Source organism: Hippocampus comes, unplaced genomic scaffold (assembly GCF_001891065.2).
Source record: "Hippocampus comes isolate QL1 unplaced genomic scaffold, H_comes_QL1_v1.1 scaffold393, whole genome shotgun sequence".
NCBI classification, from domain to species: domain Eukaryota; kingdom Metazoa; phylum Chordata; class Actinopteri; order Syngnathiformes; family Syngnathidae; genus Hippocampus; species Hippocampus comes.
In genome coordinates this window covers 135,027-149,513 of record NW_017805831.1, presented here as the reverse complement: position 1 = coordinate 149,513, position 14,487 = coordinate 135,027, and the positions used below count along the sequence as shown (strand labels likewise).

Below are 14,487 nucleotides of genomic sequence, written 5' to 3'. Positions count from 1 at the left end.
GGGCGGCCGAGATTTCGCCCGTCCGCCTTCCTGTCGCTCGGTCTTCTCCGTACGAGCCTGACGCAGCAGCAGCCAGAAGGTCAGCAGACACACCAGCTGCCGAAAGCACCGCCAAACGTCACCGTGCGCTCGTCACCCTACAAGTTTGCCGTTTCGCTTTGTCGTTGGCCTCAGCTCCCCGCTTCCCTGCGTTTGGCTCCTCAACCGTGCCGCAATGTCACAGATCAGGTTTCGGTTTCGCCTCAGCTCCCCGCTTCCCTGCGTTTGGCTCCTCAATCGTGCCGCAATGTCAAACCTGATGGTTTCGGTTTCATGATTTGTCACAATCAGGACACGGATCAATATCCACGTGCGGCATTCCCTTCCTATCAGTCCCCGTCGGCGTTCACGTTTTCCAATGATCATTTGGAGAACATTCCTGCAACATGCCAATGTCCCACACCGCCGTGATCTTGTTTTGGTTTCTTGGGGACCCGCCATGTTGCGGTCCAATGGAAAATACGGTTCAGCTCACCATTATTATGGGACGCGGACAAATTGTGACCGGCCTTGCTCGATCACAAATGACAATCACCTTTTCGAAATGGCCCGTACGTAGCCAGGTGACAAAATATTGACTTTGGCGTTTTAAAAGGCGGCCCGGCGCGTTCTCCCCCTTTGTCACAATGGTGAAAAGGCGGCAGCTGTCTGAGGACGTCAGAAGGTAAAATACGGTTCAGCTCACCATTATTATGGGACGCGAACAAATTGTGACCGGCCTTGCTCCATCACAAATGAGAGTCACCTTTTCGACATGGCCCGTACGTAGCCAGGTGACAAAATATTGACTTTGGCGTTTTAAAAGGCGGCCCGGCCCGTTCTCCCCCTTTGTCACAACGGTGAAAAGGAGGCAGCTGTCTGAGGACGTCAGAAGCGCCGTCAGGCGCCAACACGAGAACTTCCAAAGTGTACGGAGCCATCTCCAAAAACCTTGGGCTCTCCGTTTCAACGCTGCCTCATGTGATGAAGAGACGTGGAACGATCCGGAACCTGCCTGGGCGTAGGGGCGAGAGAAATATCCATGACGCAAGTCTTCCAAGGTGGGCCTAGAACAGCGAGGGATCACGCTTCCGACAAGTAGCGCTCGCCGCACACCCAACCGAGCGGGGCTTCGTGAGTGACGCCGTTCCTGAGGCGAGGACCTAAAAAGGAACGACAAAGCTTTGCCGAGCCACGTCGCCTCCGGGCAAACGTTCTGTGGACGCGTGAAACCAAAATAGAGCGCCGACGGTTCGTTCGCAGACGGCGCAGGCGAGATGAGAAGGAAAAGAAGCCCCTCCCGACAGTTGGGGCGGGGGTTCCATCCTGCTGCCGCCGCGGGGCCGCTTTGCTGCCTCTGGCACCGGAGGCTTCGATCGTATCAGGGGAATCGCGCGATCATCGAGACGTTCGTCGGACAGCGCCACGTCCGAGCCGGGGTGGGAAAAGCGGCTTGGAAAAGAGCGGCGGCGAGGTCGTGCCCGTACCTTTGACGCGAGCTCCCGGCAGGGATCGTCCTTTTTGGGAAAGAGCCCGGGAAGCTGGCGGACGGCGGCGAAGCTGAAGACGTACTGCAGGACCAGCAGCAGATTGCCGTAGGCCACCAACCAGGGCGAGGACGCCAGCGTGTAGCGCCGGCGCTCGCGCATCATCCACAGCGTGCACGACCACAGCAGCAGCGCGCACGTCAGCCACGACACGTACGTGATGGACCAGGCCATCATGGCCACCAGCGCGCCGATGTAGCTCTGCTTCAGCAGGAAGCCGAAGGCCGCGGACGCCGCGCCGGATCCTCCTCGCGCCGCTGCGTCCTCGCCGCCCCATCCCGCCGCGTCGCCTTCAAACGCGCACGTCTCCAACGTGTCTGCCGCACGGACGGGAGGAGGAAAGTCGGATGAGTTCAGGGCTCGCTCCGTTCCGTGTCGGACTCCATTCGTGCCGCTCGCTCCATTTGGACGCGCGTCAACGGTTTCCGACGCCGCGAGTACCGCGCTGGTGTCGCGATACGCCAATCCCTCTTCTGCTGCAAATGTGACCGTTTTCCAACGGAAGTGCGGAAAGACAAAACACGGCAAGGTTGGCGCAAGAGTCAAAAGCACGAGCTCAGAAGTGCGAGGGGGCGGACGCGCCGACCGCTCGCTCGTCGGCGTGCCGGGATTTGTCACGATCGGCCCTTTTGGCTTGTTTGGTTTTCAATTCACCTTCATGGCGAGGTTTCTTTTTTCTCGTTTCTTCCCAAAACGCTTTGTTTTAGTGGACCGTAGTTTGGATTGGTTGGAGCGGTCCTTTTAGTTTTCTTAACGCGCGCCGCATTTGTTCATGGCGAGATAACCAACAAGGCCGAGTCATCATGTCAAAGTAAGCGACTGGTACAATTCTGGAGCAACCGCGGGGCCTTCCTCCCCTTCTCCTCGACGGAGGGGCAGACGTACCGAAGGAAAGACACCAAGTGACATCGGTTGACCGAGACGAAGACCGAGAGTATCAGTGGGACTGCTTTTAGTGCGCCCCGTTCACTTAACGTGTACTTTCGGGGAGCTTCCATTTCTTTCAAAGCGTTCTCGTTGTTATTTTTCAATTTTAGCGACCGCGGCAGTTTTGGTGAAGCGCGATGATCTCGGCTACCCTCCGCGAGCGCAGTCACGTTGACGGCGACGCGAATACACCCCGCGTCGCAGATCGGAGCCACGGGCAGCCGCCTTGTTTTTTAACGTGTACTTTCGGGGAGCTTCCATTTCTTTCAAAGCGTTCTCGTTGTTATTTTTCAATTTTAGCGACCGCGGCAGTTTTGGTGAAGCGCGATGATCTCGGCTACCCTCCGCGAGCGCAGTCACGTCGACGCCGACGGACGGCGACACGAATACGCCCCGCGTCGCAGATCGGAGCCACGGGCAGCCGCCTTGTTTTGCGCACGGCCCCGGATGTCACGAAGGCTCGTTTGGTCTCGCGCCCAAGACACGAGGCCAACGTCGTCGTGACATCCTGGCAATCTGGAACTCGGGCCCTTTGGCGCCCGGTTCGAACGTTGTCGTTCCCACGCACTTTTGTTCCTCAAACTCCGTTCCGGACCTCGCGCTTCCCCGAACGGAACGGCCGCCGCTCGCGTTCACCTGATCGGCTGAAGGAGTAGTGAGGCGCGTCCGGCTCCGGGGCCGTGCCGTGCGCGGGCGGGGCCGGAGACTCCGAGCGGCTATCCGGGGCAGAAGAATCCCAAGGCTGAAAGCGCCACAGACAGCGGCTCAGACGCGTTGGGCTCGTCGAAAGAATGAGAATTCAGTTCCCGTCCCGGAATGTACATCTCTGTCGCTGCGCGTGCCATGGGCGGTTCTCCACAGCTCTCTTCGCCTCTCTGCTGTGACGGCACTTTTGACGTCGACATCGATGACCTCGTCGCCGATGACCTCGTCGCCGATGACCTCGTCGCTGAGGACCTCGTCGGCGGTGGCCATCACGTCGCTGCTGATGTCGCAGCTGCCGGAGTCCAAAGAGTCCCTTTGGTCTGTCCACTGCGGCCCTCCGCCTTCCAGCAGCTGAAGAACAACAACAAGACCGACAATCACGCGCTACCTCTCGGCCAATAGCAGCCGACCATCCCCGTCTGCCTTTCATGACAGTGGCCCTAATGTACGGAGTTTCCTCCTTTCCTGACATCACTCCATGTCCTTCTTTGCCTTTGTCCGCTTTGCGCGCGATCACCTGATTCCTCCGCAAGCCGGCCACGACGTGGTAGAGCGTCACGAGCGTCAGAGGGCTGACGAAGTGGAACCAGCCGAGCCGCGGGTTGACGCGCATCCTCCAGGGAGCGGCGCAGTCCGCCGACACCAGGGGCACCAGGCCGAACAAGCTGCGCCGCAATCAAGCCATCCGTCGGTTAGTCATCATCATGTCGGCGGCCGTCGGTGTGTTGTGAGCGCTTAAGGGTGAGAGGTCAGGCCTCGGGGCGTGATCGGGACAATGTAGCCCGTTAGAAAGTTGCGGTTCAGCGTTTTCATTTGGCTATTCTACCAGATCTTGAAAGATCCTCATCACAGCCCCCCCCCTCCCTACGTATCGGTCAAGCCCCGGGAGAGAAACCAGTCCCTCCGTGGTCCCTGATCCGCAGTAACATTCATTTTTCCCGCCGAGCAGCAGAGAGAAGGTACGGCTGCGAGCATTGCCCGTATGCGATGCCGCGACGTCGGTGTTCAAGCGGCACTCGTTGGAAAGTTTACGATGACCGCCTGCGGCGTTTCACTTTGCAGGTTAGCATTAAGCTCGCGGCCGTTGATGAAGCACCGGTTTGGCCCAACGTTGAACTTGACTACGTCTTTTGTCTTCCATGCTGCCGGGTGGGAGGGACAAACGGACACCTTTGCACCTTATTTGGAGCGCCGTCATCTTTTGGTTTCCTCAAAGTGATGTTAGACGACAGTCTGCAGTTTCTTGAAAACAACTGCAACGGAATACTTTCAAGCGTGTCCTTTAATAAGTGGAGGCGTGTTTCAAGGGGCCACGAGGGCCTGAAATGATTCCAAAAACATCGGCCGCCCCCGCGGCCGTCGGACGATGAGCTTTTCCCGACGGCAAACGTTGACGCGACGCAAGTCCCGACGAAGTACCGCCTTTGGGCCCGTCCTCGGCTCCGCTTTCGCGCGCGCCTTACCTGGCAGAGGGATGGCTGGGAGGCCACGCCTCCTGCAGCGACGGCAGCTGGTAGCTGTAGACGAGCAGGAAGTGGGCGCCAGAGTACGCGAGCGACATCGGCGAGAGGGCCCTGAAGAGCAGCGGCGGGAGCGAACCGCTCCAAGCCCACCAAGTGCACACGAGCTGAAAAGAAAGCAGGTAGGGCAGGGAGGAGAGCGACGGCAGCACCACACCTGCGAGGGACACAGAGGCCTCTGCTCGTTAGCGCTCTTCCGACAACGTGCCGGCGGGGAGGCTGCGAAATGCTACGGAAATGATTCCGGTTGCTGAAATGTCAAGGCGGGAGTTCCACCATCCATCCACGCATGCATCCGAGGCATGGGGGGGGAGTGCAGACGGCACCCTGCGCCGATTGGCAGTCTTTCGCAGGGCACGTCAAAGGACGCGTGACTCATCGCGTCTGCAAACGGGGCAATTTTGTGGCAAGAACTTTTGGGCGCAAGGCCTCGTTTGCTTGCGGCTGCAATGCGCTTGCTCAAAGGGGCAGCAAGGTAAGGCGGAAAACGACAAAGTCCGTGCGCTTTTACGGGTTTTACCTGTGAGCCCGAGCAAAACCGTGAGCAGAACTTTCCCTCCGCCGGTCATCACGTTTGCCAGCGTCCTCCTGGTCTTGCTGAGCACTTGTTCCAGTTCGATTGCCATTCTGTGGCCGGCGGTTCCCTCGCCTTCTTCGCGCAAGACCTGCGAGGACGCAGAGCGTCAACGGGCCTCCTCGATCCACGCTTGAAAGTCATGCCGGCGAGAGGCCGCGAATAAGCCGGCGGGATGCCCGGTGCCCCCGCCGCGAGCCCCTCGTACAAAATGGGCAGTGAGAAACGACCACGAGTGCCGAAGAGCGCATCCGCTCTCATGAAAACCGACTCCAGCGGGCAGACGGCGCACAAGCGCATTCAACTGGGAGTCAGATCATTAGTGTGTGTGTGTGTGTGTCACATAACAAGGTTACACTTACAAATGGCCTACAGGGTTACACAATAATACGCAAGAAATCTCATCAAGAAAGGAGAGGAGATGACTTATCAGGCGCTTGGTTTGTATGCGTGCGTGCGTTTGTCGCGACCTGCGAGCGTGCTTCAGGGCTCAACCTCAGGCTCAGTCTCCACGTCAGCAGGCCGACCGCGAGCACGCCGACGTCTGGAAGGACGTGTCGCACGGCGGACGCCGCGTCGCTTCCCGTCAGACTGATTGGCATTCAACACAAACGCAGCTGAGGAAAATTCACACTTGCGACACGACCGTGCAAACGACGCCACGCGTCCAGCACGCTCGTCACGCCCGTGGTCGCTCGGACGGAAAAACGGCACGCTTTTTCACCTGACTAAGCCCAGCTGACTCAGCGCCTTCTGCCAGGAGGTGCCTGCAAACACAAAGACAGACGGACGGGCGTGCGTGCATGAGACAGAGCGAACGAGCAGACAGACGGGCGCGAAGCGGGCGGGCGCGTCTTACAGTTGTACTCGGGTGCGAGGGTGGCGGTGGTGATCTGGAAGAAAGTCTGCAGCAGCAGGAAGAGGAAACTGGACACGCAAACTGCCGTCACGCAGCGATTGCTGCTGCCTAGGAGAGCGATGACACCCACTTTGACCTTTGACCCTCGGGGTCCGTGATTTTGCAACAGCGTCATCAAACGACGTCGCTTCACTTCATTGGCCCGAAAACGATTTCTGCACCTCGGGCAACTGGGACAGGCCTGCGCCACTTTGCCGAGCAACATGCGGTCGTCGGGAGTTCACCTTTCAGCTGCGACAAGTTCCCTTCATAAATCCGATCACCGTGAAAAAAACTAACTAACAAGGGGCTTTTCTGTTGCCCTAGAAGGCTACCTTTGTCTGAGCTGAAACATTCAAGCAATGATTCAACAAGAGAGAGAGAGAGAGACATTTTTAGCAAGCACTGTGAGGGGGAAAAATGGCTGCACGTGAATGTAAGAAAGATGGCGGGCCTCTTGCTACGATGATTGCAGATTGGTGGGATGAAAGGCGGGAGCCGCTGTGTGACTCCGCCCCTTGGGGGTGCGGCACGAGGGCGGCGGTACCTGCGTTGAGGGAGGTGGCGCCGGGTTGGGGCAGCAGGGGCAGCAGGAGCAGCAGGAGCACGTAAACCAGCGAGAAGCCGTTGAAACGCAGCAAAGCGCCTGCCGACACGGCGACAAGTCACACGCGGGCATCAAAAAAGGACGCGCGGGAAGGAAGTGGCCTGAAACTTGGAGAAACTTTTCACAAGACAACATCGAGGAAGACTACGTGGCCTTATTTTGCTTCCCCTGCCCCCGCCCCCCAACACACACACACACACACACGCACACACACAGACACACACACACACACACACACACACACACACGCAGACACATACACTTTCGCAGGTAACAACATCTGGTTGTGTGTATGTTGACACACTGCTCACCACACACGCACACACACACACACACACACCTCCCCCTCAGTTTGGAATGTGAGGCGCTAAAAGGCTCCCTGCAGCCACAGAAAGTTCCGGCCTAAACTACACTTTCCCAACTCACACACGCACAGACGCACGCGCAGAGACACACACACACAGACACCATGATGTTAACACGTGTCAGTCAGCTGCTTTGTTGTTCATGTTGCCAACATGCTAAGAAGTGACATCAAATGTGTGTGTGTGAGTATGTACTACGTGCATGCGCCTGTATGCAATGTGACTTGTTGCGAAAGGCAGGGTCAGTCAGGACTGCTCACCTGCCAATCACACATGAAGGTGCCACAATGACTCGATGAATCAACAACACGCGCTCAATCGTTCACGCCCGCGACAGATTTAGCCTGAAATCCTACCGACTTGCACCGCAAAAGGAAATGGGAGTTGTTGGCACGCGCAAAAAAAAAAAAAAAAAAACTAACAACAACAGCAAGAACAAAAAACTATGCCACGCGACACAGCGTGGCCAAAAGCAAACTGGCGGAGGAGCAAGGCGGGAGGAAGTTGGAAACGTTTTTGAGAAATGAGACGATGCTCCTCGATTCACGGAGACGTCAGCGAAAGACGTCATCAAGCGAAGGCTTTCCATTTGGCCTTTCACGCGGACGTGCTCGGAGGTGTACGGTTGAGCCCTCAAACGGCAAACGATCCGATTTCTATCCACGTACGAAAGAGGCCTGGGTGAGATTTGCAAAAAAATTGCAATTGTTCCGCTGGCACGGCATGAGACGCGTGGCGTAGCGGCAAAAAAAATAAAAAATAAATCATAATATGGCAGTTGAGCTGCGATGTGAACATGAGGCCCTCATTGAACTTGAAATTGCCCAAATGCTCCCGTGTCAGCCTCCCAACGGTAAAACTATTTCTGGAAGCGGCCACGAAAGCAGACCGGAGAGACCTGGCTGCTATAAACATGTGATGTGGCCTTTCTTTCTGTTGACATTTTTGCCGCTTTTCCGACAGATAAGGACCCACCGGCAAGTGAATTGCCATCAATTGTTTTGGACATTGTCACTTTCAATCGAGGGATGTCAACGATTGAAACGTGAGTCAAAATGGTGGCGAGTCGCAGCCCCAATCGCACCAAGACTCAAATGCGGCTAACACACACGCTGCACGGAACGCGCTCTTACACGGCAACTATCGACGCCAACTTGGCAACTTTTTCTTTGGCTTCTCGAAAAGTTTCACACAGCAACAAGTACGGTGTAAAAACGTGCACGCCTACCGCAGCAGCACGAAGCCACGGAGGGAGTCAGCGATTTCCCTCCTCCAATATCAACGAGATCGAGATTTCCACAGTTTGATCATTCGATAAAAAGTGGACCCTTGGGTTGTATTCAACCGTTTCGGCGACTTTGTCTCCAGCGCGCCCAGATAGTTCCTCCACATCAAACGAATTGCAGGCAAATATTTGAGTGGACGACTATTGTTCAATTTCAATTCAGAAGAGAATATGACGTGCTGATCGACTGTTGTTGCTATTTGTTGGACTTATCTTATTGAACATATTTAGATATTTCCGCCTGATGTCATTTTAGCTGCGCGTGTTCAATGCACTCCACGTTTGCACTGTGGTTGAGAGAGGAAAGTCATTTCATCCGTGCTGTGCGTTACACATGGAGTATATTTGACAATAAAAGCTGACTTGACTTGATTTGAACCAGTTCAGCGTCGAAAAAAAGGCTCTTTTCTGTCCGAATGGAAAGACTCAATTCCAAACTTGACTTTTTGGTGGGTCCGAACACACGTGGCCCCTCGGCCTTCGCTTCCCACCGTGAAAGCGCATCATCGTTGACATCGTGGCGATAAATCTGTTCGATCGACAGCGTTTCCGTTGACAAAATGTCTGCGATGCAACGCAAATGTGTCCTTGTGACCTTATCGTGCTTTGAAAAAAGTGGCTGATGTTTACTTGTGAATTATTAATGCTGGCCCAAATGTCAGACGAAAAGAGCGACAACATGACGGACGGCTTTGTCTCGTAGTTGCTCCGGGACTGAAATGAAAAACGAACATCATGATTTTCAAAAGTATGAAGCCCAACCTGCGGTGAGGCCGAGCGGCAGCAGCAACCGGAAGATGAAGCCGGCCAGCAGCAGTTCGGAGGTCGTACGTGTCATGGTTCCCTCCCGTCCGGATCCACGACGGGCCCTTCTGCTCTGTGGTGCCGGTCGCGCTTTCGGGGCGAACTGTCAGAGGTGTGTCCGCCTGAACGGGAGCGGGACCGGGACCGGGACCGAGGCCGCCGCCGCCGCCGCCGGGGGCATCCCGCGCACTCGCGCGCCCACACGCACGCGCGGGCGGGCGCGCACAAAAAGTCGTTCGGCCAACGTGTGGGCCGCTCCCGGCTCACGCGACAAAAAACAGCAAGAGACTCAAAGAAGAGGAAGCGAAAGGTTGTCTTCGGCCTTCACTTTCACACCAAATCTCCTCCTTTGTTTTGGGGTCCCAAAAAAGTCAACTGGCGACGCGCAGATGTTTTCAGACTCGCCCCCCCTCTTTTTTTCCCCCTCTCTCCCGCCTATGGCCCCGCCCCAGTTACTGACAGACACCCGGCGCAGCCAATCGGCGCCGCCAGGAGGAGGAGGGCGTCAACGTCGAGTTCCAGGCAGCTTTTTGTTCACGAAGAAGCCAAAGTGTCCGTCGGGTAGCCCCCAAGTGCACCTTCCGGGACACACGCCAAAACACATACAAAGAACTAAGAAGCACACCTGCTTTTATTTCACTTGACCACAACAAGCACAAAGCGCCTACCAAGTGCTAGCAAACATACCGTATGTACCATCACGCGCAAGTATATTAATGGTCTAAAGCAGGGGTGTCAAACTCCGACCCCGGAGGGCCGCGGGCGCTGTCCCGCATGTTTTCCAAGTCTACCTGTTGCAACACACCCGATTCAAACGAACAGCTTCAACGGCGGGCTTCCGCAAAGCTTGCCGATGATCTGATCATTTGAATCAGGTGCGTTGCAACAGGGAGACTTGGAAAACCGCGGCCCTCCGGGACCGGACTTTGACACCTGTGATCTAAAGCTACCTTACATGAATGAAAGGTCGATTAACGAATCACGTTCGTCATCTGGAGCAGTGCTTAGGACAAAAACATTGTTTCTCTTGACTTGAGTGTTGCCCGAGCTTCCCATTGCGCCAAAGTCTATCAGGTGGCTTTGCCGTGAACAAATGTCACGGCACGTCACGCAACTAAACTGGCATTCAAAGAGCACGGCGCGCTTCCGCCTGGCAAAGATAGCTGAGCGGAGACGTGCTTTGCGGTGACAAAATCGTCTTTTTGGGGCCACTGGAGTGAACGGGGATATGTGCTTGTCTATGTATGAGCTGGCTTGGTTCAGGAAGTGGGCGGGAACTAGTCAGAGGCAAGCGGCCAATCAGAGGAGCTCGTACTGTCGCAGGTGCATGCGCTGGATGATGTCCCGGCAGTCGTTAAACACGCGGCGAATGTTTTCGGTGTCCACGGCGCACGTGAAGTGTGGATAGCAATAATGTTTGCCGTCGCCGCTCGCCGTGCTGATCCTCTGACAAATACACACACACGCACACGCACACACACACGTGTTTCAAGTGAAATTGTACATGGCCCCATTGTGATTTGAACATTTGTTTCCTCACCAAGAACTCATCTCTGATAAAGAATTTTGCTCTGGTCACCCTGGCATCTTCATCCACATCTGGAACAGCTGCAAACACGCACACAACAGCAACTGTAACTTCCTTCCCGCACGTGTGTGTGTGCGTGTGTGTGTGTGTGTTACCATCAGGGGGAAGTGTGTAGTTGGAGTATTTGGGGAAATAATCCTCCAGTTTGGATTTCCCAGCCAGTATCTTGTCAGCGAGCACATCCTGCTTGTTGAGGAACAAGATGACGGAGATGGTCTTCAAAAACCTGCAGCCAATCACAAAGCGGGCCACGTGAACCAGAGACGATGGACGAGCGGGGCAGCCAATCGCCGAAGAACCTGTTGGTCCAAATGGATCTGAAGAGGTCCAGAGATTCTTGCAGGCGATTAGTAGAGTTGTCTTCTCGGATCACCATGTTGTAGCTGCTGCTCGCGGCCACGAAGATGATGGCCGTGACATCTGACAGATCAGACCAAGACGCTCAGTCGGGGTCGGGGGGGTGTGTGTGTGTGTGTGTGTGTGTGTGTGTGTGTGTGTGTGTGTGTGTGTGTGTGTGTGTGTGTGCGTGCCTGTACGCCTCTTACCGTTGAAACACTGAATCCACTTCCTGCGTTCATCCCTCTGTCCTCCCACGTCAAACATACTAGAGTTGGCGCACGTGTGCGCACACACACACGAGAAGCATAAGAAGCAGCTGACTGTTTGGTGACTGTCTCACAGACACTCACTGAAAGTTGACCTTGTCCACTTGAAACCTGGTCTCGAAAATCCCTGACGTTAGAACTCGGCAGCGCAACAAATCCTTGAGGAGAAGACCAGACTGAGTCTGCCGAGCAAGAAGGACAGCTAACAGTGGATGGCTCGCTTGCTTTGTTTCGTTACCTGGTCGGTAGGACTGTAGTCGGCCCTTCTCACAGAGTCCAAATGGTCCAAGAAGCTACGGTGTGCGCGCGCACACACACACACACACACACACACACACACACACACACACACACACTTGGGATTCTGAATGCGACAGGCGAGCGGAGGCCTCGGGGCGTGCTTGCGTGTGTGCCTGCCTTACTACTGAGCACAGTCAATCAGCTGGTATTCGTTGGCGCGTTCAAAGCACGCTTTCACACCGTCGTCCTCCCAAAGCTTTTGAGCGTGCTCAAAGAATTCCTGAGAGAGATGAGGCGTCATCACTGCTCTGTGTGCATACATGCGTGTGTCACAACCACTCATCCGCACACGCACACACGCAGAAAGTGAAAGAGTTTCGAGACACCCGTGTTGTCTTCTTAGTGTCCCGGGAGACGTTCAAATAACAAGGCCACAGGTGACACACACACACACACACACACACGCACACACACACACACACACACTTACAGTCAGAGATGTGTGTGTGTGTGTGTGTGTCATCCTTCGTGGTCTGACTCCCAAGAGGTCTCATTTCATCAGGTCATTAACATGGTGACAACAAACAACAACTCTCCAGGTGCCTTCAAGCGTCCTGAACATCGTGTGTGTGTGTGTGTGTGTGTGTGTGTGTGTTACCTCAGTGTATTCAAAGTCAGACAGAGGTGCGATCCCCTTGATGTAGTCAACTCTGAACTGGTTGCCATGGTCACCCAGAGGCATGGGAGGAGTCAATGTGCTCATAGCCGACACGATGGTCTGACACACGCGCGCGCACACACACACACACACACACACACACAAGTTCAAGCGCTGCCGAGTCACTCGTCATCTCATGTGATCAGAGGTCAGGTGACCCACCACGATGGCATCCTTCACATTCTTCCTGATGTCTTGAATCTTCTGCTGCTTCTCTCTCGAGACAAAAGAAAAAGCACAGAAGCACTTGGTGCGTGTCAATCATCAATCGAATGTGCAAAAGTTGAATGGAGCCGGCCGGACTCATCTTGCTTGTTGAAGATCTTTCTTTCCTCAGCGGTGAGCACGTGTGGATGTCAAAAGAGAAAACGAACGCACCTTTGAGGGCAAAGTGATTCATCTCTGCAAAGAGGTCCTACTTTCGTTCAAACGTCGGACCACTTTCCGGGCCATCCTCCTCCCGAACCAGAACTAGCCAACTCCCCGAAACGTGAGCGTCTTAACGACAGCTATGCTGGCAAGTTCCATCGCGGGGACCGCCGCCAGCACGAAAAGAACATGAGCGGCGAAGCAGGCTTTGGGATGAAATGTCTTCAACAACCAACAAGAGCTCCGACGTGTCCATTCAGCTTTGGCTCAATGAACACTTTGGAGCGTCCAAACAATCTCCGACTTGAACTTGTTACTGAGCGCCGTCAGGAAGGACATTGAAGGCTTTTCACAATAAAAGCGCCTTGAATGTGACTCACTCAGGGTTGAAACCATCAACATGAAGAATCCTCATCTGTTTGACGATCGTGCTCTTGCCAGACTCGCCGGCTCCTGCACGCACGCATGCACACATGTGCATGTGCACGCACACACACACACACACACACATACGCACGCACGCGCACACACACAGTGAGACAGGGATTCAGAATTCAGAACAACAGACAGGAAGTGAGACAGACAGGGAGCAAGCGAAGAATGCAAGACCGGACATGGGGGACACACCATGAGTGAGACAGAGACGACATGAGAGAGAAAGACAAAGTCGGGATCGCAGAAAGTTGGCGAGACGGGCAAACGGACAACAAGAGCGAGCGAGCGAGTCGGACCCAGCAGCAGCAGTCGGTGCGTGGCTTTAAAGGCTTGCCGTTCCTTCTGCAGTTGTCGGTCGATCTTTTTGTTGGCTTCCCGTTTGACTTTCTCGTCCAGCCGTTCTTCATCCGTCTTCCCTCCCAAACAGCCCATGTCCGGGGCCGAGCAAAAGACGGCAATCTCAGCTGCCGCCGCCCGACCGGAGACGTTTGCGCACGCACACCTCCGCCGGCGAGTGCGAGTGCGAGTGCGAGTGCGCCCGCGGCAGTCCGCTCCTTCAGACAGAAAGCGTCAGCATCCCGTCCCGTCAGTCTTTCCGCATTCAAGAGCCTCTGGAGAACCTCGGCAAGACTCACCTGCGCCGCCTTCTCCGCGGGGACTCTCCGTTTCCTTTGCGCGTGACACGCTTCGCTGCTGCTTGACAACCGCGCGGCGCGGCGCGGCGCGGCGCCACCCTCACCTGCATCATCTTGAGCGCTCCCTTGTACGCCGTCGCCATCTTCACTTACTTCCTTCGCGCGCGGCCAGCGAGACGACGTCAGGGCTGGCACACAAGTCGTCACGCCGGCGGACGGTTGACAGCGACCTAAAGCTAACGTGCTAAACGGCAAGCTCCGCTTGATCCCGCGAGGCAAACGCGCTTCCACTTTTTCGAACTCGGGCTGTTGATTGATGTTTCGAAAACTGGGGGAAGGGGGCCGATTTCTCCTCTTTCATCTATAACCGATTCGGACAACACGCGTTACCATTGTGTTGTGGTCACTGTTTTATGCTCGATGCTCTGCAAAGCGCTTTGTTACAGCTGCAGCTCGAGTGAAATAAAGAAGTACAGTGCAGCACAGTGTTGTCGCTCGAATCTTTCTTCACAGAGCATCGCTTTTCATGGTGCAGCGTCACTGCGACCTCCAGCGGACACGATTAGCAGCAAGAGTTGGCTTCAGCCAAACATTGCGGTGAACCTGTTCTGGGGATTCTGATGAATGCTGTGACAAAAATCCTTCAC

General features: G+C 55.3%; 2 protein-coding genes across 3 annotated transcripts in view; both read right to left on the bottom strand.

Annotated features, from left to right (window-relative positions):
* Positions 1-9,673, bottom strand: part of LOC109526313 (piezo-type mechanosensitive ion channel component 2-like) — a 28,301-nt gene extending 18,628 nt beyond the window's left edge. The window contains 11 exon segments of the mRNA XM_019887535.1: positions 1,506-1,882; positions 3,129-3,234; positions 3,315-3,548; positions 3,715-3,862; positions 4,661-4,874; positions 5,238-5,382; positions 5,762-5,882; positions 6,016-6,058; positions 6,151-6,258; positions 6,737-6,835; positions 9,209-9,673. Of these exon segments, the coding sequence (XP_019743094.1) occupies positions 1,506-1,882; positions 3,129-3,234; positions 3,315-3,548; positions 3,715-3,862; positions 4,661-4,874; positions 5,238-5,382; positions 5,762-5,882; positions 6,016-6,058; positions 6,151-6,258; positions 6,737-6,835; positions 9,209-9,284 (1,671 nt within the window). The 5' untranslated portion in view covers positions 9,285-9,673.
* A 190-nt stretch (positions 9,674-9,863) lies between these two features.
* Positions 9,864-13,972, bottom strand: LOC109526311 (guanine nucleotide-binding protein G(olf) subunit alpha-like). Of its 2 annotated transcripts, XM_019887530.1 has the most exons (12): positions 13,502-13,972; positions 13,151-13,223; positions 12,564-12,618; positions 12,342-12,461; positions 11,866-11,963; positions 11,682-11,736; positions 11,528-11,601; positions 11,384-11,442; positions 11,138-11,258; positions 10,934-11,064; positions 10,791-10,858; positions 9,864-10,696 (listed from the first exon to the last, which is right to left on the bottom strand). In XM_019887530.1, exons 1-12 carry the CDS (start codon positions 13,635-13,637, stop codon positions 10,550-10,552), a joined length of 1,137 nt encoding a protein of 378 aa, XP_019743089.1. In that variant the 5' UTR covers positions 13,638-13,972; the 3' UTR covers positions 9,864-10,549. The 2 variants fall into 2 exon arrangements, with proteins under 2 accessions (XP_019743089.1, XP_019743090.1); XM_019887531.1 differs by lacking the exons at positions 13,151-13,223; positions 13,502-13,972 and adding an exon at positions 12,780-12,930.
* Between the last annotated feature and the right edge of the window lie 515 nt (positions 13,973-14,487).